Source organism: Salvia splendens, chromosome 3 (assembly GCF_004379255.2).
Source record: "Salvia splendens isolate huo1 chromosome 3, SspV2, whole genome shotgun sequence".
NCBI lineage: Eukaryota > Viridiplantae > Streptophyta > Magnoliopsida > Lamiales > Lamiaceae > Salvia > Salvia splendens.
In genome coordinates this window covers 43665413-43690918 of record NC_056034.1, presented here as the reverse complement: position 1 = coordinate 43690918, position 25506 = coordinate 43665413, and the positions used below count along the sequence as shown (strand labels likewise).

At 34.2% G+C, this 25506-nt stretch overlaps 2 protein-coding genes across 2 annotated transcripts; one reads left to right on the top strand and one right to left on the bottom strand.

Annotated features, from left to right (window-relative positions):
• Positions 1-57: 57 nt before the first annotated feature.
• LOC121794083 (protein LURP-one-related 6-like) lies at positions 58-1542 on the bottom strand. Its single transcript, XM_042192086.1, has 3 exons — positions 1309-1542; positions 850-1092; positions 58-467 (listed from the first exon to the last, which is right to left on the bottom strand). The coding sequence occupies exons 1-3, from the start codon at positions 1540-1542 to the stop codon at positions 324-326; spliced, it is 621 nt and encodes a 206-aa protein (XP_042048020.1). The 3' UTR covers positions 58-323.
• Positions 1543-3979: 2437 nt separating this feature from the next.
• On the top strand, positions 3980-8352 carry LOC121796240 (probable polygalacturonase). Its single transcript, XM_042195032.1, has 5 exons — positions 3980-4723; positions 5422-5542; positions 6576-6824; positions 7338-7491; positions 7601-8352. The coding sequence occupies exons 1-5, from the start codon at positions 4256-4258 to the stop codon at positions 8124-8126; spliced, it is 1518 nt and encodes a 505-aa protein (XP_042050966.1). The 5' UTR covers positions 3980-4255; the 3' UTR covers positions 8127-8352.
• Positions 8353-25506: the final 17154 nt, after the last annotated feature.

Genomic DNA, 25506 nt, shown 5'->3' with positions numbered 1-25506 from the left:
CAAGAATCTCCTTTATTCAATAGTTGCTGAATTTCCAATCCTTCTTGAGTCCTTGACTAAGAGAAACATGAAACGTACACATCATATAATTTGCGTTACGTAGCTAACATACTTAGCTCTACAAACGCATAGTGCATATCCAATCATTCACCAATATCGATATGTTCGACACGTGTACTGATGAAATAAAATAATGATACATAAAATACAAACGAATCTCAAACAAATTTTTTCCCTTTCGAAACGTCGATCGACTAATATTCCAAAAGGAGGGAAAAACAGATTGATTAATAAGAATTATTTAAATAAAATTGTAATAATGGTCAACATCTTATAGATCCATCATATATGTAGTCAAGAACAGCAATCACTCCAAAAACAAAAGCTTGATCGAAACCAGCCTTTATTTCCACATGATACATATCTCTTGTCCTCATCAATCGTTGCAACTCCTTATTTACACCAATCTGTCAAAAATTAAACAATTTTTTGTCACAACCCGAAACCGTACATTGCACATTCTTACATGCAACAGGGCCGAAGCATGGTCGGACGCATAAATTTATTTTGACCATGGTTATAGTACTATAACTCTGTAAGTGTAAATTTTGAGTTTGAAACTTTGTGAAAATTATTTTCATATGTTTTGTTGAGATAATAAAAGCTTTTGCAAACGGTTCACACAAAATATCATAAATTCGACGATTATATAAAGTAGAAAAATAGCTTAGTAGGGGCTTAAGCCCCCCCACACTAATCGTGCATTTTTTAGTATGGATAATTGCTACTAAAATTATGAAGTTTTGATTTGTTCTAAAAGTAACGGTACAATGTTGGTTGATTCATTACCAGTGCTACGACATCTCCCATGGGGCTAACAATGGTGCAGGCTCGGGCGGGAAAGTCGCCATGGACTTCAAAGCTACCGTGGCTGCATAGCTCCTTGGATTCGATAGAGATCCGGACCATATTTTGGGTTGAGAAACACGAGTTCGGTTCCTTTAAAGTGAAGACGAGTTTTTCAGACCCGACGAAGTCGTAGGTGAACCCTTTCCATTTCCTAGTTAGGCTTAGTGCCTCAATTGTCCCTCCCTTCAATCACAATATATCTTAATATCAATTCATCGAAATTCAACAAAAGACAGAAACAAATTCCCTTTCTGTTTCAGGTCAACCTATACGTGTAGCAACTCCCGATATAGCACTAAAAGTAAAAGCAAGATGCGACAGGATCCGCACAGGGAAACGCGCTTGTCATTCGTTGGTAATTAGCGGCATCCTGAAAACGTCCCGAGTCGAAATAATTACCTTACGCCGGATGAGTAGCAAAGCATTTCCATCTCCATCTTTGAGAATGAGTTCATCCTTTTTGCCAATAACTCCGCAGCCGTCGACGCGAAACAAGACCCGTTGGGCCGCGTCCGCCACCACGAAGCCACCACCATTGGCCACGTTCGGACGCCGCCTCACGGCGAGGATCACCTCCGACGGTGCACAGTAGACTTTGCTCACAATTGGTAGGACACTTGATTTTGTAGCCATTGATTGGATTTATTCCAAAATTTCAATTCAATATTCCAATTTATAGAGAAAGTGAATTGTTTCAAAAGCAATGTTCAAATTATTGTGTATATATATCCATATTCAAAGAAGTTTGGCAATTATCCTTTTTGACTATTTGTGCAGCAAACGAATCTTGTTTTAGTGTGGAAATAAAATTAAATTGCGTTGCTAAAATACGTAGAATTATGAATTATGGTCTCAAATTTCACTTGGGAGACTGCATAAACATTAATTAAATATTTAATTTGAAATGATAAAGATGATGATAATCATACGACACGACACATACTATAAGATCTATTATTTTTGCTAATTTTGTCAAGATTTTGGTATTTGGAATCGAAGTGAAGTGTTTTATAATATTGCCTTTTTAGTGTATTGATTTTTCTAAAGTTTCACGTCTCCTTTATTTGAAAACTGGCTGCCTAATGTTTAGGGAATCGTTTGAATGATTTTTGGTCTTTAATCGCTAGAAGCTAATTAAATTTCTTAATCTTGATTAAAATATAGCTTCTTCAAATATGGTTTTTGTAGATAACTAGTGATTTTTTTTGTAGATAACTAGTGAAAATCACGTAGTTTGATCAAATTTTGGTATGTTTCTGCACATTCCAAAAGCTTGCAATTTTTGTAAAATGATTTTTTCCAAGCAAATGCAATCTAGAGTTCGCGTACATGTGTAAAATTTTAGCCGACATGAATGTATAGTGGTGTAGATGTGTGTGCAATGTGGCTAAACTACATCATTTTGAGCCTAATTAAGAAATTAAAATAATAAAAATACTGTAATAAATTTTGAAACGACGTCCTTATTTGTTATACAAATTCTAAAATTAAGGTCCAAGGGATACAAGAACTATGACCTATATATTTTTCATGAGTTTAAAGGCAAATAATTTTTAATTAACCCTTAATACAAAAATTAATATTCATGTTATCGATTTTGACTAATTTATTGAAAGTAAGTAAAGATCATTCATTAGCTATTTAGCTTTATCTAAACGTGACATGGTCTTGTGATATATATCCAAGTATAAATATATGGCGGGCATTGATGACTTTGCATACGTGTATTTGTGAAGTGAAACACGAAAAGAATACTGTTTTTCGAAACGATTTTCATTGATATTTCAAATCGAGAGGTGTACCATGACCGATTATTTATTATATCTTGTATGCATTAACAATATGTGAATGATTTAGATATGATCAATCATTTTCAAAGAGTAGTAAGTACGTAATTATCGATGGAAAAGTGTTGGAGGTGCTGCTTTAACTAAGAAGTGAATATTTCCTTAATATTGAAATGAAGTCATAAAGTGATGCAAATTTACGATGATATATACTGATCGTAAATAGAATTACGTGTTTGATAAATTACTTTATGATTTATATATAAAAATTCATGTAGCATTCTTTATCTAGAACCGATTAATTAAAGAATGACGTCTCATTGATGTGTGGAATATTATTATATGCATAGGTAAATTTTATGCTACATATATTATACGAACATAAATTAAATTAAACAGGTAAAATAAAATAAAATAAAAAACAAATGTTAACATAGACTATTTAGAATGATGCTCGTAAATAATGCTCGTAAGTAACACAACTTTTATCAAATAAAATAAGAGTACATCTTATTATTTGAATATAAAAATATTGCACTAAATGTATAAAATTACTGCATTCACCGTTACATTGATGTAATTTGTTACTCAAATTTAAATACTCCATTTATTCATCAAGTAGAAACATATAGTTATTCAACATAACCGTGATACATAGAAGTACTCATCTTATTTTAAAGATTAATTATCATATAATTAGACATATGACCAGCCCTTAATCAATTGACTGTTACTCTCTACCTATTTCCACTAACCATATTGATCTTGATTTTGTAACCTCAAATAATTAGACATCTTCCTTGCTGCTACTTTTGCCAATGTGTTGTCCATTTCTTGCTTTTTTTTCTTTCTTTCTCATATACTCATGTTGGGCAATGCTCCAATTCTTCAACAACTATTTTCATTTTCTAAAGGATAATTAAGGGTTGACTTCAAAATTCAAATATAAAAATTCAAGGTTTTATTAGGTTTGAGCCATTGGCCCATGTGTAACATAGAGGTGTCGATTGCCTATTATAGGTAGTACTTTCTTTAGGTAGATAGCTTATTCATCTTAATACAAAAAATAATTATTACAAACTTTATGTTTGAACATGTGAGAATCACACTTATTTAACTCACATTAAAACTATTATATTGTTTATTTATTTAATTTAATCATGAAATATTAGACAGTAATAGTATTATGATATTAATCTCAAATAAAAATTAAAGTCCATTTTTATTAGTATAGATTTGTTTATTTAGAGTTATGTAGAAAAATAAAAGATCAAGATTCAATTTTTAAGGTAATAGTATAATAAAATGATTCTTCTTCTCCAAATCCCATCGGAAAACTGCGTCTGAATCTCACTTCCCTTTGAATTCACTTCACTGTCTCAATCAATTCCCAAATCCCACACTCATCACAGCTCCTTGACCTCACCTCCCACCCTCCAATTCCCATTTTCCCCCTTTTCCAATCCCATCAAATTATTCAAAAACCCATCTCCCCAATTCATGCGCCGCGCCCCCAAATCCTCTCAGAACCCACCAAATCCAATCAATTCGACGATTAGATGGTGGAGACGCTCACCCCCACCTCCAGCCCGCCGCCCTTCTGGCGGAGATCGGACCCCAATCACCACCACCCCCGCCGCTGGATCCCATCCGCCTGCGCCTTCTTCCTCTCCACCCACAAGACCTTCCTCACCGCCCTCTGCCTCGCCTCCTTCGTCACCATCGTCTACTGGCAGCGGGGCGCCGGCGGCGGCGGATTCTCCCTCTTCGCGCCGGCGTTCCCGCTGCGGCAGCTCCCGAAGCTGCGGCCGGTGGCGTTTAATTTGACCGATTTCGGAGGGGTGGGCGATGGGGTGACGCTGAATACAGCTGCGTTTGAGAAGGCGGTGAGGGCGATTTCGAAGCTGGGGGGAAAGGGCGGCGGTCAGCTGAATGTGCCGCCCGGATATTGGCTGACGGCGCCGTTTAATCTGACTAGTCATATGACTTTGTTCCTTGCTGAAGGTGCTGTTATACTCGGCATTGATGTGAGTGGTTGATTTGATTTTGGGGATTTTGCTGTTTTCTGTTTCTATTTTGAAATTTAGATGCAATTTGTTCCTTTTCTAGGGTTTGAATTTTCTAGGTCTGCGTTGATGAATGGCAAAGAATTGATTTTTTTCATAGGCTCATTTTGGTAGTGAGCTGAATTTGTCACTTGATTATGAAGATCTGAAGAATCCATTAGTTTTTGTAAGAACTAAATGAAATGTTTCGAGCTGGCGCACCTCTAGATTTAATAGCTAGATGGATATTTGTGTGAGATAATTTAGCAAATTGGCTTTTATTAGCAGGAAATATATGTATTTACTAATGTAAATACCTTACTGATCATCACTAGATGAGCAATAAGAAGGCTCTAAACATGGAAGTTGAAATATACAAAAATGTTATCTAGGGGTATTGGGCATACACACATGTTCACTCCAAAATGGAATGAGTTCCTTGAATGTTTCTACGAACTCATCACTCTACTCTCTATAATGAAAATGACATGATAAATATGCTAAGTAGCTTGCCTTTTTAAAATACTTTTAGATATATATACCAAATTTAGTACTATCTGTCTTCAATGACCCTCCTGTTACCATTTTCAATCTGTCATTGTTTGTACATCTCTGTTATGTATATCTCAGTAGTTCTTAACTTCTTATTCTCATAATTGATCTTATTGGTTTTTATGAAGGACGAAAAATATTGGCCTCTTATGCCTCCATTGCCTTCTTATGGATATGGCAGAGAGCACCCGGGACCAAGATATGGAAGTCTAATCCATGGCCAGCACCTCAAAGACGTCACAATTACAGGTTAGCATTGGAGGTGTGTGGGTGTTCCTAATATCGTTATTGGTAATAACTGTAGTATTGTTGTTTCATCACATCGGATATCTTTCTTTGTGAGAGTTGATATTGCTTTTAAAGATGAGAGTAGTACCTAGATTGCATGGAAACTAACTTTATCAAATAAGTCTGGCCTCATGGTGCCAAACATGACTGGGGCATATAAATGGGTGAGGCATCTGTTGAATGATTTCCAGAATTAAGAAATGGAGATTAGTGGGCTGGAAGTGGCTGAAATATCTTAGCCACATCGTCACTTTTACTTTTACTTTTTTTTTTATTTTCAGTTTGAAAGGTTTTGGGTCAATAAGCTCTAGAAAGTTAAGTTTAAATCCAGTGCTTCTGTTGTTGCCTATACTTGTTATCCAAGCACTCGTACTTGATTCGTTGAATTCCACAAAGATATGCTTCTCAACCACCCTCAGTTCATATTATTATGATGCAATCTTATCATGCTTCAATATGGAAAATTATATTTTTCAACCTATTTATGCTGTCAAGTAGTACATTTTAACTTAGTAATTTTTATTTTATCTATGACGCGTGCATGGATTTATGTATACCAATCGCGCATGCCACAACTGTCTCAGAAATTTCCACGCTACATGTGTCACTGTGTGCATAAAAGGCAATTACATGAATATTATCCTTTCCTTGTTTCAGCTCACAAAAATTGGTTAATAAATCCTGTCAAAACCTAGACGTCTATACTTAGTTAATCACTTCATAAAATAAAAATTAGTCCATGGTCTGTGTGTCAAAATGTGCTTAATACATCAAAGTAGATGGAACACAGTGGAAAATTTTATATACAAGTTTCAGGGTCCGAGTCAGTAATTTTTGCCCAGAATGTTGAAACTCAAATAACTTCAAAGTCCACAAGTTCGATTCTAAGTTCATGTTCTTCATAGTTAGCCCTAAAACTATGCTGTGCCTGATACACATTTCATTTGTAAATGAACACTTTGGTCTGAATACCTATGAGTCTTCCTCATAACAGGGCATAATGGCACCATCAACGGCCAGGGACAAGCATGGTGGAGAAAATATAAACAGAAGCTTCTAAATCACACAAGGGGACCGCTTGTGCAGATTATGTGGTCTAGCAACATTTTGATATCTAACATAACATTACGCGACTCTCCTTTCTGGACCCTTCATCCATATGACTGCAAGAATGTGACGATAAAGAATTTAACCATCCTTGCTCCAGTTTTTCAAGCTCCAAATACTGATGGCATAGATCCTGGTGAGTTATCTTTTACATTTGTTGATTGGATTACACATACTTGTTATCCGTTGTACAAATTAGATACATGTGTAGTTAGTATGGTTTTTTGTAGCTAAACAATTGGGTTTATTGCGACTTAGGAAAGTTGGGATGTTTCACTTGCTAGTGGATCAGTCACAACCTCACAAGCTCAAAAAGTTTGTTTTGTAATTTTGCATCTCATTGAGCATATTGGACTGAAGAATGTTTCTGTAGAATCCACGAAGAAGTTCGTATGGTATGGGATATCTTTCATGTTTGTGCTAAAGATGAAAAGCATAATTACCTGAAATGTCTGTTTCATCAAACAGATTATGTTGATAAGATTTAGCTATAGTTAGCATAGCAAAGTTTATTTAACTGAAGTATATGTCACTGGGAGAAGCTAACAACTTTATATCCTCGTGCTGTTCGAAATGCTGAGAGCCGAATTGCTTTTTCGTTCTTTGTATCTGTTTTTCTGAATGAAGCTAATGATATTGAGACAAACAGATTCATGTGAAGATATGGTGATTGAGGACTGTTACATAAGTGTTGGAGACGATGCTATCGCCATAAAGAGCGGATGGGATCAATACGGGGTTCGTTACGGGCGACCATCAAAGAATATACTCATCAAGAACCTTGTTGTTCGCTCTAATGTCAGGTGAGGCTTACGTGCCCCTAGTCCATATATTCCTGCGAAGACTAAAAACCATCGCGTGCATAGAACTATTTGTTCTGCATTAATGAAACCCGATTATTTTGAATGACAGCGCGGGTATATCTATAGGCAGTGAGATGTCCGGTGGCGTATCGAATATCACCATAGAGAACATCTACATATGGAAATCAAGGCGAGCTGTCCGCATCAAGACGGCCCCGGGAAGAGGAGGGTACGTCCGAGGCTTAACTTACAGGAACCTGACATTTGACACGTGCCGAGTGGGAATCGTGATCAAGACGGACTACAACGAGCATCCAGACATGGGGTACGACCCCAAGGCTTTCCCGGTTCTAGAAGACATAAGTTACACCTCTATACACGGCGAATCCGTCCGAGTCCCGGTCCGCATCCAAGGGACCGCGGAGATCCCCGTAAAGAACGTATTCTTCCAGGATATGTCGATCGGCATCGCCAAAAAGAAGAAACACGTATTCCAGTGCGCTTACGTCGAAGGCCGCGTCGTGGGGACCATTTTTCCAGCTCCCTGCGAGAACCTCGACTTGTACGATGAGGCCGGGAATTTGGTCAGGCGGTCGACCTCCCAGAACAGCTCCGATATAGATTATGATATTTGAACCGGTCACTGCCATTTTCTTCGTCGTGGGGGCCCATTTTCCTGACCAACGTCGTCTTGTCGGACATCGACCGAGTGGCCGGAAACAAGGGTGAGGCAGTGTGGTGAGTATGATCAGTGAGTAGCTTCTTCCCCTTCAGAGACTGTTGTTTTGTAGTAATTGTTTTTTAATTTTGTATATACATTCACACATTACAGCATATATACACAAGTTATCTTTTGTCACAGTTTGCATTTGCCTTTGAAACTTCTGCAAATATATAATGAAATTGGGTTTATTAAACTTCTGGCCTCAATTTGCATTATGTGTTTGCAATCAAAAGCCTCATTTACTTTTTATTTTGGGTAAATTGATTTCATTGTAGGAGAAATGTTCTGCTGCACTACACTAGACATTACCACGTCACCAATTTATTCCTCTCTCTTTCCTATTTTCTAGGTAACGTCATTTCATTTTTCCTTCAGTTATTTCCCTTTTTTTTACTCTCTTTCTTCCTATTGATTTTTATTTACTTTGCATTTTTTATGAAATTTTCCAATTTTCCCTCTTTCGTCTACCTGCTGAGCGTTTCTTTCATCTCAATAAGTTTTAATTTAGTTTCTCTCTCATAAATGATAATTGATGTGGTTCTTCGTTTTTAATTTAAATTTTCTATTGAGCTCACGGTTCTTCTCTTGCTCTTTGCTAATTTTTCCAGGATCTTTATTTCATTTTTTCTATCCCCGCCTGTTCTTTATATCAGACCACGCAAATAATGTTGTGTTTCTACAGTTATTTTCATTAGATTTCGCATTCCAGATTACTCTATCTCTATTTCCTTTAAAAATAATTGCAGAGGAAGAGAGAGGTGAGTTGAGCTAATTGAGAACTCAATTGAATTTAAAAAAAATAGTGGAGTAGTTACCAATGAATTTGGAATGAAATTAATAAATTTTGGGAAGACAATTGAGTGTGTAGATTTGCAAAGAGAGTAGCAAAGAACATATAAAGGGTCGGGCAATGATGCATTTTTCAGAGGAGAGAGAGTGTGATGAAGAAAAACGAGGAAGAAACTAATGAGAGAAAAAAATTGAAGAGAGAGAAAAAATTACTGACGTGGTAATGCCGCTCACCCATCGCTCATCCAAGGAGCGCAGCAGAAAATTTCTCTTCACCGTAGATACTTTTATTTCTCTAGGTTCATGCACTATATATATATATATAAGAGCATCCACAATGGTCTAGGACCTCCCAGACCCATAGCCCTCACATAGCCTTCCCACTGCCACATCATCCAGCACTAAAATCCTCCTGCCACATCATCTGGACATGCAACTGGACATCAAATAGCCCTCACATAGCATATCCACATCACTAATAACAATTATATAAATTTAATTTACAATTGTAGCAACATACGAAATTTAATTTACGAGATAAATACAGGAAAATTGAATAATACTATTAAAATTTCAAAAAGTACAATAATTTAAAAAAATACATTTAAAAAAATTACATAAATTTAAATAAAAACTAATGCCTTCCAATCCTCCGCGCCCACAACTCTTCAATTAAATCCTTTTGGAGTCGAATATGAGCCTCCGTCTGACGCATGTCGGCATGTGGTGCGAATGAAAATGACGTCCAAAGCGCGTATATATAGTGTTTTTGAAAAAAAATATTAAATTCTGACGCCGGTCTGACGCCGATCCGGGGCCTACAATGGCGCCGTGAGGATCGGCGTTAGAACCGGCGTCACCACACGAATCGGCATGGGTACGCCGAAATTGACGCCGATTTTGCCGACGCCGGTCGCAATGGTTCGGCGTCAGAACCGGCGTTGGCGAAAAATCGGCGTCGCGGTTTTGACGCCTCCATTGCTGATGCTCTAAACACTATTGAAGTGATGATATCTTTCACCAAAAACTAGTTGTCTAGTTGTGTCAAGTTGTGTGTTTGATCATATAAATATCAAATTAAATTAATGTAATATTGTCAAATCTGCAAATGTGTGTGTTCAATCTTTTGCAACTATTCAACTAAAAAATATCTTTTACAATTATTTTTTTGACTATTTACATTTCTTATACTCATATAGTATCAAGTTGAGTGGAAAACCTAATTAATTTTTTTTATCGTTTTCTTGCTCTTTTCTTATGTTTACAAAATTCAAAAGGCTATATAACAAACATTAAGCCATCGTGTCTACTTAAGAGCATTAGCAATGGGGCGCCCTAAGGGACGCCCTGAAGCCCGTCTTATGCACCGCCACGTCAGCATTTTATCCTTCTACCCTTCCACCTGCATTGGAGCGCCCTATATGCCGCCCTACAGGTTTCACTGTTGTTTTGTTAATTAATTTAAATGTTTTCAAATATGTCAATGCAAAATAATTAAAAAATATCACGATTAATTAAAAACGGCAAATCCTACATTGATTAAAAAAAGTTTTACACGAGTTAGAAATGAAAAAAAAGTTGACTACTCTACAAAAGTCCCAACTTGCGGCGCAGCTCATCGATCATCCCCTGGAGGTATTCGGCTTTGGCCGGGTCCTGACATTGCATGTTGGAGTCGAACGGCCGATATTCGTCAGGGTCTGTACCCGACCAACGTGCACCACCCCCAAACATCGGACTATTCGGACTTGGGTATTCACCGGAATCCATTTTATAGTGTAATTTGAGTGTGGAAAAGTGAATGGAAAGGTTACAAATGAAGATGGGGTAGGGGGTATTTATATAAATAAATTTTTTGGAATTAAAAAAAAATGCGTTGCATCGTCTGCGTCGCTCACAGTGGGCGGACGATGGCGCAGACGATGCCCTATCGTCCGCGTATCGTCCGTGGACGATCTATAGGGCGCGGACGATGCATCGGGCATCGTCCGCGCACCCACAGTGGGCGGACGATGGCACGCCCGATTATCTCCACCCCATTGCGGATGCTCTAAAAGTAGGGGTGAGCAAAAAAACCGGAAACCGAATATCCGAACCGAACCAGACCGAAATTTTGAAATTCGGTTCGGTTATTTCGGTTTTTCGGTTCGGTTCGGTTCGGTTCGGGTGAAGAAAAAACCGAAAAACCGAATAACCGAATTATATATATATTCTATTAATTTAATATATTATATTATATATATTATATGTATTATTAATTTTATATTATATATAAATATTCTATTAGTATATATAAAATAAAATAAATTACACACACATATATATATTAATATTATATTTATTTTTTCGGGTTTTCGGTTTTTTCGGTTTTGTTCGGGTTTTTCGGTTTTTTAAGTTCGGTTTTCGGTTTTTCGGTTTCGGTTTTTCGGGTTCGGTTCGGTTTGGATTTTAAACTAAATTCGATTTTTCGGTTTTGGTTCGGTTTTGACAAAAAACCGAACCGAAACCCGAATGCACACCCCTATCTAAAAGTAGCAAATACATATATATTCTCCTAAACAGGAAATTTCCTATGCTAGTAGGAGTAGCATTTGTTTTTGTTGTATTGAATAACTATTTAAATACGCATAGAAAATTTAATAAAATAAATTAATATTTAAATAATAAAAATCACGAATTATTGCAAAATGCATCTCATGTTTTAAAATCAAAGAGTACGATTTAATATATTGATTACACGAGATTAATTTGTCTCAACATTGGCCGTTTAATTAATTGCATACATATCTCATGCTTAATTGAATTAGCATATTAAATTCAAGATTTTCTTTGGAAGTTGCAATGAAATTTCTCGGAAGTGTTGGCATATTTGGATGAAATATCAATGGCGATTAGCACTTTCTTAGTCACAATCGTGGCTGCTTCGTTATTATGAATAATTAGTTAAGTCGATTGGATCCATTCAATGAAAATTACATTAATTATATTTCCAGTCGCATTTTTATAAAATTAATTATTGGTTGGGATGTTTGCAAGTCAATGTCGGCCAAAAGGAGGAGGCATTCAACTTCTCACCTAATACTATTCACCACGTTTTTTTTTTGTAGTATTATTATTATAGAAATAAATATATGAAAATATTGATAAAGGAAGTACCAAGATTATTCAAAATTTAGCTATTGGCAAGGACTAGGGTGTGTTTTCATCAGTGACGGATCTAGAATGCGAGATTTGTGGTCGGATCCAGTGAAAAATTGTCAGTGACATTGGGAGACAGATGTGGTGTGGTGGTCATTGCTTCGCAGAATCTACGACAACACTAACATCCGAATTAATTAGAGTTTTTATTCTTATGAGCTGACGATGGGATTGGTCGGATCTATCACCACTTAGATTAATTAGTCATTTTTAATATTATAAACTTGTAACAACTAGTACTACTACAAAGCTGGACTCATTGGTTAGATTAATTTGTCATTTTTAATATTATAAATAGAGTGAACTAGAAAAATAGCCCTTGGACTATGCGTTTATCTCGCCAATGAACCCTCGACTTTTAAAATATCCTCAGACAACCCTGGACTAAGCGTTTATCTCGAAAATGGTCATTTTTTCACTGTTTCATGACGAAAATACCCTTTTGAGGGGTTTTGGGTGTTTGGGCAATTTGGTCTTTTTACATTTTAAATCTGATATTATTTCAGCGATGTACTAAATCTGATATTATTTCAAAATTATCATTCTTCTTCCCTTTTGTCATCCTTCACTTTGTTTCTTTATTTCAATATTAGATTTAATTTTATAAATTTAAAATTTAAATTTTGAGTTTTAAATATCAATAAATTTTTTTAATTAAAACTATTAATTCATGGACACTATAAATATTGATTAAAACTATTATTTTTTGTTATTTAATATAATATTCAGCTGAATTGAAGAAGTACAAATTAATCATGATGTAAAAACAAGAGCTATTCTATTTAGCCTTTGTTCGGTTGTTATAATTGTTTGTGATTAAATATTCTGAAGTTGACTAAAAATTTGATACTACTAAAAATTTGATATAGGATAATTTTTGTTGAAATTTTCTAGTTAATTTTGATTGTTTTCAAATTAATAAACGAAAATTATATTAGTCTTACATTAGATGCATATTTATTTCGGAATAAATTATTTATGATTAAAACTATTAAATATTGATTAAAACTAAGGCGTCGTTGTACCTTATTGATTAAATATTAGACACTATCAAATATTGATTAATACTATTAATTTTTTTATTTAATAGTAATTTTAATAATTAAAAAAAAATTATTGATATTTAAAAATCAAAATTTAAAATTTAATTTTAGAAAATTAAATCTAATATTGAAATAAAGAAACAAAGTGAAGGATGGCAAAAGGGAATAAGAATGAAAATTTTGAAATAATATCAGATTTAGTATATCTCTGAAATAATATCAGATTTAAAATATAAAAAGACCAAATTGCCCAAACCCCCCAAAACCCCCCAAAAGGGTATTTTCGTCACGAAACAGTGAAAAATGACCATCTTCGAGAAAAACGTTTAGTCCAGGATTATCTTGGGATATTTTAAAAGTCCACGATTCATTGGCGAGATAAACGCATATTCTAAGAACTATTTTTGTAGTTCACTCTTATAAATATTGTAACGACTAGAACTACTACAAAGCTTGACTCATAATTCAGACTAGAACTACTACAAAGCTTGACTCATAATTCAATTATATGTCCCTTTCGATCAAAGTAGCTTCCTAGGAAATTTCCACATATTAATATTTGTGTGACTCTACATGCGACGTATTAATGTGTGTGAGGCATTTATATTGAAGTCGGTAACATATATGCATAATCACGTGAACTTGTTATTTTGACATTTAATTTCATAATTAATTGAAATCGGTATTAAATCTCCCACACATACCGGAATTAAATAGACTTGTTTATAAAATTAGGTTTGCGCATTATAATTTTCAGTTAAAATACAATTATGTAATATTACGATAATATCATACATATGTCTACTTATTTATTATTGTGGAGTAATAAAAATTTATATAAATTTTGATTGTACTTATAATGTTCCGTCTATTTTAAGTTTCCAGGATAATTTTATAAAATATAGTAGTACGATTTAAATGAAGATAAGAATTCTATTATCTTTTAAATTCTTGAATTATGATCTAATTATCTCGATTTCTATATTTTCTTATTTACCTGGACAACCAAAGGCTTGTTTAAGCTCCCGGCTCAATGCCACATTCAGACTTGACAAAGAATATATAAACTCGTATGGTCTATATAGAAAAAAGGCTGAAACTTCAACCTAAGGCCACTCACATCCCAGCTCGACAGTATTGTGAGGAGTGTTTAATCATGATACGCAGTGACCTGCAAAAAAGGGAGGGTCGTAACATATTGTCCTGCCCTGAGAGATGTTGACATCTTGTTATAAGGGTGCGTGGCTGGTTCCTAGACTTTTGCTTCGGTGTCATGGCCTCTTGTAGGAAATTATTTATCATAATATATTCAAGAATACATAATTGAATATGAATAAAGCAAGATCTTTGAACATCATGTATTTCACGTATTAACCATAAACATAATGGATCGGAAACTTACCTTTATGATCCATAGCGGAAGCGATTGGGGAAGACGGAGAGAACTTCCTCGGACTTTGGTGTAGTGGCGCAACTCCAAGGATTTGTTTATCTCTCTTTCCCTCGTTTATGTGTTCTCTGTAATGTGTGTGGTTTGATGGGATCACCACACTTATATTTATAGGCAGAGAGAGGACAAACCATAATGATCAAACATTAATGCCCTTTCCATCAAAGTGGCTAATATGAATGTTTCTTATTGATCAAGAATATAAATTGATACTACTAATTGATCACAATCAATTCTAATCAAATCATAAATATATGTACATAAGTTCCTTTCCTTAATAACCAAGGGAATGAAATATTCATTCCAATTAATGGCAATCAACGACATACATATATATTCACATATATTCTCTTTAGGTATTAGTCAATTATATAATGACCAATCAAAATTGACAACGTCCCTTATTGATTAATGGCTAATTTCCATTCCAATTAATACAATAATTAATTGATAGCCAATTAATTAGGGTAAAATGTGTCTTATACCAAGTTAATATATTATATCAAAAATCCAATTCTATTTAGGATTCTATCACATGTCACATATGTGAGACATAAAACTTACATTCTCCCACTTGGCGAACATGTGGGACACAAAGTTTTCGATTCTCCCACTTGTCACACTTGACAGAGCCATAGTAAAATAGACATAATAAACATAATGCGCGCATAATATTGGACTTTATAAATACTTTCATCATTGGCAAACATAAGTATTATATTAGAGAGATTACTAATGTGGGTCATGGCGGACGTATATCATTCAGTCGACATAGTTCCTTCCATGTACCACATCACCAATAACCGCACTAATATAATCTATAAGTGATACAACGTCCATAATTGTCTTATTTCAAGACTTCCTGCAGTAATACTAAAAATTATTTGCATGAAATAATAAGCTTAAGCAGGAAAAGTAGGAACATCATTTATTGAATTCAAAATATCCATAACTTAAGTGTCTGAACCAACATGGATACATAAAGATTAGACATCTCCATACCCAAGACCCATTCTGTTACCGTGTTCCATAAATGTCTTAGGCGGTAATGCCTTAGTCAATGGATCAGCAACCATAAGTTGTGTGCTTATATGTTCTATAGATTTTTTTTGTTCCCGAACTTCATCTTTGACGACAAGAAACTTTAATTCCATGTGTTTAGCTCCTTTTGAATACTTGTCATTCTTAGAGAAAAACACGGCTGCACTATTATCACAATACAATTTCAAGGGCTTGGATATTGAGGAGACAACACCAAGTCCTGAAACAAAATTTCGCAATCATTAATGCTTCAAAGCAAGCCATAAATTCAGCTTTAATGGTGAATGTTGAATTAGAACTTTGCTTTACACTTTTCCATGATATAGCTCCTCCAGTCATAAGAAGAATGTAATCAAAAGTCGATTTTCTAAAGTCAACACATCTATCATAATCTGAATCAGAATATCTAATCACTTCTAATTGATCAGATTTCCTAAATGTGAGCATATAATCTTTTGTCCCTTTTAAGTATCTCATTTCATCTTTGCAGCTCTCCAATGTTCAACACCAGGGTTACTTTGGTAACGACCTAGCATTCCAAGTGCAAAGCTAATGTCTGGTCTAGTACAGACTTGAGCATACATCAAACTTCCCACAATAGATGCATAAGGAATATTTTCCATCTCTTTACGTTCCAATTCAGTTTTTGGACATTGATCCAAACTGAATTTGTCGCCTTTATGAATTGGAACAACACTTGGAGAACATGCACTCATCCCATATCTCTCTAAATTCGATCTATATAGTTTTTCTTAGACAATCCAAAAGTCCACATGATTGGTCACGAGATATTTCTATCCCTATGACGTAGGATGTCTCACACATATCTTTTATGTTGGAATTTTTAGAGAGATAATTTTAGTGTCATGTAGTAATCCAATTTCACTACTAGCAACCAATGTATAATCAACATACAGAACCAAAAATATGAACTTGCTCCCACTAACCTTGAGGTATATGCACCGATCAACGGTGTTTTCTTTAAAACCAAAAGCAGTAATAGTGTCATGGAATTTAAAATACCATTGTCGAGAATCTTGTTTCAGTCCATAAATTGATGTCTTAAGTTTGCAGACTAAATTTTCATTTCATTTCTTAATGAAGTCTTCAAGTCGTTTCATGTAGACTTCTTCTTCCAACTCACCATTCAGAAAAGCAGTTTTCACATCCATTTGATGTAGTTCCAAGTCAAAATGGGCTACAAGTGCCAAAACGATTCTAAGTGAGCCCTTATTTGATACTTGAGAGAAAGTCTATTTATAATCAATGCTATCTTTTCTGAGTATAACCTTTGGCAACAAGTCTGGCTTTAAATCGTTCGATTAAACCATTTATGTCGAATTTGGTCTTGAAGACCCATTTACACCCAATACACTTTTGTCTATCAGGTAATTCGACAAGGTCCCCGACTTTATTATAATCCATTGATTTTAACTCTTCTATCATGGCATCAATCCATTTATTAGAATTATTACGCTTAATGGCTAGTGATTATGAAACTGGATCATCACGGATTCCTATATCACATTCGGATTCTTGGAGATATGCCACATAGTCATCAGAAATGGCCACCTTCGTTCTCATTAAGAAAGCATTAATGGCACTTCTGGAGATGTTTCTTCCACACCTATGTTTAATGACTTTGGCATCATCATTAAGTGGTTGATCATTCAAATGTTCAATATTGTAAGGCTATTCAACAATATTTGGCACACTTAATTCTTAAGGAAATGGGGGAAGAGGGAAATCTACCCTTATTTCACTAATGACCGCATTATGAGTGTTAAAACTCCCACTGATCTCACCATTATCAAAGAATCATATATTTCCAGTTTCTACAATTCTCATGGTATCATTAGGACAATAAAACCTATATACCCTTTGGATTTTTCTGGTAACCCATATAATAACCACTAACTGTCTAAAATCCAATTTCTTTTCTTGCGAAGATTATACTCCAATTTCCGTTGGACAGCCCCAAACATGAAGGTGTTGCAAACTGGGCTTTCTACCTGTCCAAAGTTCATAAGGGAGTCTTTGGTACAACCTTACTAGAAACCCGGTTTAATACATAAATAGCGGTTCTAAGAGCATAAATTCACAACGATTTCCATGAGAGTTTGGTTTCGTCTCTCAGCAACATCGTTCAGCTGAGGCATACTTGGCATAGTGTATTAAGCACAAATACCATACTTTTCTAAGTATTTGGCAAAAGGTCCATGTAATTGACTTATTTAAGTGGCACGCCCATAAAATTCACCACCTCTATCAGATCGAATAATTTTCACCTTTCTATTTAATTGTCTTTCAACCTCAGTCATAAAATGTTCAACTGTTTCTACTGCGTGAGATTTTTCTTGCAATAAATAAATTCATAACTCGAAAAAATCATCAATAACGGTGATAAAATATTTTTCTCCACCAAAAGTCAGGACATCAAAAGGTCCACAAATATTTGTATGTATAATTTGAAGTAGCTCAGTGCTTCTTGTGGCATTTTTCTTACCGTGTTTTGTTTGTTTATCTTTAATACAATACACACAAAAGGTAAAGCTTGTAAAGTTTAAATTCGAATGAATATTATCCTTTATAAGCCTCTTAATGCTTTTACTGGAAATATGATCCAGTTCCTTTATGCCATAAGAATGATAAATTCGAATGAATATTATCCTTTAGACGCTCCTTTAGTTGCAATGTGAGCTTGAGATGCACTCATTCCATGCTTCTTCAGCTTTTGCTCATCCTGGACCAACATGTTTATCAATTCATAAAAGTCCACTTATCATTTATAGTGTTATAATGAATTGGGAATGGTCCATATTGAGGAGGTAAGAATGTTAGGAAGAATTGGACAAGGAAACCCCCATCCACCGATAATCCTAACTTTCCCGGCTTGGAAGCATTATTCATGTACATCACATGCTCGTACATGGTCCGGGAACCATCATATTGCATGCTCATGAGATCCTTCATAAGTTTTCCTGCAAGAGACTTATATGCAGTTTTGAAGCGATCTTCAACATTCTGTAAAATATTCTTTTGCAACATGAGAGACTTGGCTTAATATTATTGGCAACGAACATTCTTATGAACTTTAAACTTAGCATGTTAGATTTTTCCAAGCATTATGGGAAATCAGCCGAACTACTTTCATCTGTAAGATTGCCTGGCTTGTTATTCAACAGTGCTAGGTCCAAGTCCATTACTCCCAGTGTGAACTCAAGTTTTTTTTTCCATTCAGAGAAGTTGGTTCCATTAAGTTGGGGAACGTTTGAGGTAAACATACTAATAGAAAAAAAGATGTTTTACATTATATGAGCAATTAAAAGATGAATGCTCACATATAAAAGCTTTGAATATTAACACGAACATTAATTTGAAAATACATATCATAAGGCAATTATGAAAACTCCTTTGGGTAGTTTTCATACAATAATAAACATCATGCTTTTAATATTCATATCTTAGTTTAATAATTGAGTAATAATAAATTGGTGTTACCTTTGGGTAATCGACACCAATTTATATTATTAACTCCAATAGTGTTCATTATATCGCAAAAGACTATTTCCTTTGGGAATCTAGACTTTTTATGACAAACAAACTATGTAGATAACAAATAGCCACAACAAGCATGATGATTAATTGCATAAACAGATTTTCATATTAAATTTGACTATAAACTCTTCTTATTTTACCTCACTTTGGTGATCGCAAAATAAACATAATATAATCAATGTATAGTGAGTAATTGCTTAAGCAGATTTTCAATTAATTTGATTATAAACTTTTATTATTTTACCTCACTTTGGTGATTGCAAAATAAACATGATATAATCAACAAACATAGTGATTAATTGCTTAAACAATTTTTCATATGCATTTGATTATAGACTCTCCTTATTTTGCCTCACTTTGGTGATTGCAAAATAAACATAATATAGTCAAAGTACATATTAAAACAAGAATTGAATTATATAATCATTCATTCTACCTCTTCGGTAGATTCATAATCATGAAATATTTATCAATTCACCAATACATATATTCAAACTTAATTTATATACAGTATACACAATTAATATACCCAAATCAATTCCATATACATAAACATAATCAATTTGGAAACAAATATTTCAAACATTGAAATCATTAATTATCAGTAGAAAGCATACAAATATAAATTCACAATTAATCAATTAAAGATATCCATAATCAAAACTATGGAAATAAGATTACGGTTTATGGAAATATAACATACTCAAAACCAAATCTCAATACATCACAATTAAAATAAACGATCTGCGCAATATTATATAGGCATAAAAAACTGCACATAATCGTAACCTCAATCATAGTTAGCGAGAGCATATGAACAAGAATTCATCAAAATCAAAACCAAAACAAGCTTGGAGTTGATTCAATTCACTAAGCATTCGTTTTATGCTATCATAAGAAATCATTTCATTTAATAACTTTCAGTTGTACGTATGCAGTAATACATACATACATATATATTTCATGTAGTTTCATAATCTAACAAAATCAAATCAAAGTTCAAAAATTATGGTTTCAGTAATACGAAAATACATGAGTTCTCAACCATGCTCTGATACCACATGTAGGAAATTATTTATCATAATATATTCAAGAATACATATTTGAATATGAATAAAGCAAGATATTTGAACATCATATATTTCACGTATTAACCATAAACATAATGGATCGGAAACTTACCTTTATGATCCATAGCGAAAGCGATTGGGGAAGACGGAGAGAACTTCCTCAGACTTTGGTGCAGTGACTCAACTCCAAGGATTTATTTCTCTCTCTTTCCCTCGTTTATGTGTTCTCTGTAATGTGTGTGTTTTGATGGGATCACCACACTTATATTTATAGGCATTTATGTGTTCTCTGTAATGTGTGTGTTTTGATGGGATCACCACACTTATATTTATAGGCAGAGAGAGGACAAACCCTAATTATCAAACATTAATGCCCTTTCCATCAAAGTGGCTAATATGAATGTTTCTTATTGATCAAGAATATAAATTGATACTACTAATTGATCACAATCAATTCTAATCAAATCATAAATATATGTACATACGTTCCTTTCCTTAATAACCAAGGGAATGAAATATTCATTCCAATTAATGGCAATCAACGACATACATATATATTCACATATATTCTCTTTAGGTATTAGTTAATTATATAATTACTAATCAAAATTGACAACGTCCCTTATTGATTAATGGCTAATTTCCATTCCAATTAATACAATAATTAATTGATAGCCAATTAATTAGGGTAAAATGTGTCTTATACCAAGTTAATATATTATATCAAAAATCCAATTCTATTTAGGATTCTATCACATGTCACATATGTGAGACATAAAACTTACACCTCTTTCAAGAGTTGCTTACTAGTTAGAAACTTTTCTTTCTAGTCTTATTGTTGGTTATGTTCAATTTTTCTACCTGCTTTTTATGTTCAGTTTGAGAGGATAGATAACTTATTTATTTTGAAGTTATATGATCAAATAACCTAAAATGTAATTTTTTTCCTATATTTTAGAATTATTATTCACCACTTATTAGTGATTTTTAGAGAAATTTAGTTTAGTTAAATAATGTAACTTATTTATTTTCTAAAAAAATGTGTCGTACGTGCTTGTATAGGTGTATGCATAAAAGATGTGACATATTCTTGAATGAGTTCTATGACATTTTATTTCATAATTATGTGATCCATGCCCTTATACATATAATGACAAATTTTAAAAATTTATACTATTAAACATATATATCTAGACACTTCCCGAACTCTAAAAATATACACATGACAAATTTTAAAAATTTTAGATAATGTTAAGATATCATGCTGGAAATTTGTTGGCATTATAGCATCCGCAATGGGGCGGACGATAGGCCGCCCGATGCCTAGGGCGATGCATCGTCCGTCCACTGTGGGTGCGCGGATGATGCCCGATGCATCGTCCACCCACTATGGGCGACGCGGATGATTCAACGCATTTTTATTTTTTTATTTTATTTTTTAATTCCGAAAAATTTATTTATATAAATACCCCCTACCCCACCTTCATTTGTAACCTTTCCATTCACTTTTCCACACTCAAATTACACTATAAAATGGCAGAGGCCGCCAACCGGAGGACGTTGTTGGACACGCACAACACCCTCATGCAATGTCAGGACCCGGCCAAAGCCGAATACCTCCAGGGGATGATCGATGAGCTGCGCCGCAAGTTGGGACTTTTGTAGAGTAGTCAACTTTTTTTCATTTCTAACTCGTGTAAAACTTTTTTTAATCAATGTAGGATTTGCCGTTTTTAATTAATCGTGGTATTTTTTTAATTATTTTGCATTGACATATTTGAAAACATTTAAATTAATTAACAAAACAATAGTGAAACTTATAGGGCGGCTTATAGGGCGCCCCACTGCAGGTGGAAGGGTAGGAGGATAAAATGTTGACGTGGCGGTGCATAGGGCGAGCTTTAGGACGTCCCTTAGGGCGCCCACTGCTAATGCTCATAGGAGAATCACTATCAAATTTAAAGAATACTACTACTGCTACTACCATAATTTAAGATTTTACTATCATTTAGATATATGATCAAGTTCAAGTTCGAAAATGTTAAATAAGTACATTCGATGTAATAATTTGGTACGAATTATAAATAATATCCATCCATAAAAAGTACTATATCATAATCTTTTTCGAGTGATTAGTAGTAATATTTTTTTGACACTCCATCCTTATAAATTACTACCCCTATAACATAACTTAAAAAATACATATAAATAAGAATCTCAAAGATTGGCACGTTCACTCTATCCCTAACCCTATCGCGAGGCAACAAATCACACCCATTCAACCGTAATTGCTAATGTTATTAGCCATAATTTCAAATCAAATAAATAGTGGTTCACTTCTTACGGTTTAATATAAACTAGTATCACACCCTGTGCTATGCACGGACTAAGATATTTTCAAACATTGATTTGAGATTATAAATTAATTAACATGGTAAAATTAATACTCACAAAATATAATGTTTCCAAACTCTCCTTTTATATATTATTACTAGTATTGCTATGCACGGACTAAGATGTTTTTAAAATATTGTTTTAAATTATAAATTAAATAAATAAAATTAGAAATATTAATATCATTATATAAAAATAATAAATAACAATGTATACAATAATTATAGATCAATAATAAATACATGAAATAATTAATCTCTGTAATATTCCATTGTTAAATCATAGTAAAAGATAAAAACATGTCGTATTAAAGAATTTGACAAAAGAGGAATTACCCATAAATTTTGGAAAACTTTTTCATACACTACCACCTAGTATGAACTAAACGAACATAATTAAAGTTTTTTATTTTTAAAATAGATGCACTCACGTCTTCCATAAAAATACGAACCCAATTAACTATTTCAATATTAATTTGATATCAACATAACTAAAGAAATAATAGAATCAATAAAAACTAAAACATCACAACATTATACATAGAATCAATCAAATCTATTATGATTATAAATATATATCACCATTACAAATTTATAAAAATAGTAATGTACTATTATTAGTAAAATAATCCCGTGAGCTAGCCTCCAATATACATATTGATATTCACAAGTAATTATGTGAACTACAATTTAGTTACTTCTTAATTAAATTAGACTTTAACATTCTGGTGCTGCACCACCAAAATCGAGAGAGGAAAGGTAAGATTAGCGCGGCGAGTCATTGCATTAACTTAATCCCATCAACTGCGGTGTGTCCTCCGCCCAACCATGATCAAATCAAACGCATCCTTCATCGCATGTATCAGCAGCGCCGTCTCCCAAGCCACGACTTTGGACCGCCACATCGGCTCGTTTGAGATCCCGGCCCCGTCCCTCACCGTGGTCGCCAGAAGTGAAGGCCTCTACGGCTAATAGATTAACCAATACATACTCCTTACTCCTAAGAGCATCCGCAATGGGCGGACGATGGCACGCCCAATGGCGCGCATCGTCCGCGCCATCCATCGTCCGCACCAATTGCGGGTGCGTGCCATAGGGTGCGGACGATAGTCGCGTCCTATACTTCGGTCGCGGAGGATAGCATCGTCCGCGCCATCGTCCGCCCCATTGTGGAGGTCGCGGACGATCGACGCGGACGATGGCACGCGGTTTTGATTTTCTATTTAAATCTCGTTAGGAAGCCCCACTGCAGATGAGGAGGTAGGAGGATAAAACTGCTGACGTGGCGCGCCCTTAGGGCTCCCCATTGCTAATTCCCTAAAGTGAAGGTCTCTACGGCCAATGCTGTTAATTATAGTAATTCTCAGATAATTATGTCCTTTCCTCTATTCGATGAATCTATATATACAGAAACATGCAGTAATTATAATAATGAAGATAATCAATGGCACGCATGCCACTACTTCAACCTCTCAAGAAACTGAAATGTAAGTGTGTAAAACCTCCCACTCTCCGATTGAGAGGCCACACAAACACACGATTAATATTTCAATTCAGTTAAAAAAAAACAGTTTTATTTAAATAATAATATCTATTTTAAAATGGCATTTCCCTAAATACCCCCAAAACTCCCCTTTTATATATTGTATAGATATTTAATTCGTTAGGAACGTATCCATCGCTCATGAAAAATAGTTTTATTTTTCACCATTTCCTCTTTTAATATTTCTCTCACATATCTTACCAATTACACATTAAACACCATATTATTCACAAATATAACTGGAGTATTTTTTTTATGAACAAATGAAGTATTTTTTTCATCAGCACTCTCTAATATAAAGTGAAAAATAAAGTAATTTTACGAAATAAACACCGTCAGTACTTTATTACTCAATTATTTATTTGTCCACGAAAAATAGTCATATTACAAACAAAATAAATTTTAACGTGCAGCAAATTACAATAGACAATGGAGAAAAAATAAGTAATGCTAGAGAGAGAAGAAATGGAGAAAAAAATTCCTACAAACAGAAATAAGTTTTCAATTTTGATAATTTAATGAATGAAAAAAATAAAACTATCATCTCTATACAGAATATTATTTTGATAGTTTAATAAATGAAAAAAATAAATTGAAATTTGAAACTAAAGTTACAAACAAGGTCGACCAAAAAAAGCAAGTGGCAAAACAGGGGGCAAAAAAAAAGGCAAACGCCGTGATAACGGCGTTACAGCACAAGTTGCAAAGCAAACACGCCACGTACTCCCTTTTGATAGAAAACAAACACCACGTGTTTCAACCCTTCAAATTTCAATAGTTCAATTCCACCCACCCCCTTACCCCCTACCCCCCTACCCCTACCTCGCCCAATTTCAAAGTCAGACGATTCTGCAGCCAAGCTAAGGTAGGGTCTCCCCTATTTTTTTTAAGTGATGCTAAATGGCCATAATCTAATCGACCATAAAGAGTTGATTTAGTCTATTTACATATATAAAAAAATTAGAATTATCGATATAAACTTATATGTGTGTGAATGGACTTGTGAGTTGATACTTATCTTTGAATTTCATTACGTAAAATACATTAATATCACGAATTACTGTATACGTTGAGCAACAATCAATAAATGACAGTAGTAATAAGTTGATCAAAAACTACGAAAGAGCAACACTAACATGTTGAGCATAATATAATGAAGATGATATAAAAGTAAAATCAAGTACCATTAAACTAAAAATTTAAAAA

Coding starts and splice junctions, on each gene's coding strand:
- LOC121796240 (XM_042195032.1), top strand. CDS start 4,256: ATGGTGGAGACGCTCACCCCCACCTCCAGCCCGCCGCCCTTCTGGCGG. Junction 4,724..5,421: donor CTGTTATACTCGGCATTGAT/GTGAGTGGTTGA, acceptor GTTTTTATGAAG/GACGAAAAATATTGGCCTCT. Junction 5,543..6,575: donor CAAAGACGTCACAATTACAG/GTTAGCATTGGA, acceptor TCCTCATAACAG/GGCATAATGGCACCATCAAC.
- LOC121794083 (XM_042192086.1), bottom strand. CDS start 1,542: ATGGCTACAAAATCAAGTGTCCTACCAATTGTGAGCAAAGTCTACTGT. Junction 1,093..1,308: donor TGCTACTCATCCGGCGTAAG/GTAATTATTTCG, acceptor TTGTGATTGAAG/GGAGGGACAATTGAGGCACT. Junction 468..849: donor TGGGAGATGTCGTAGCACTG/GTAATGAATCAA, acceptor AATTTTTGACAG/ATTGGTGTAAATAAGGAGTT.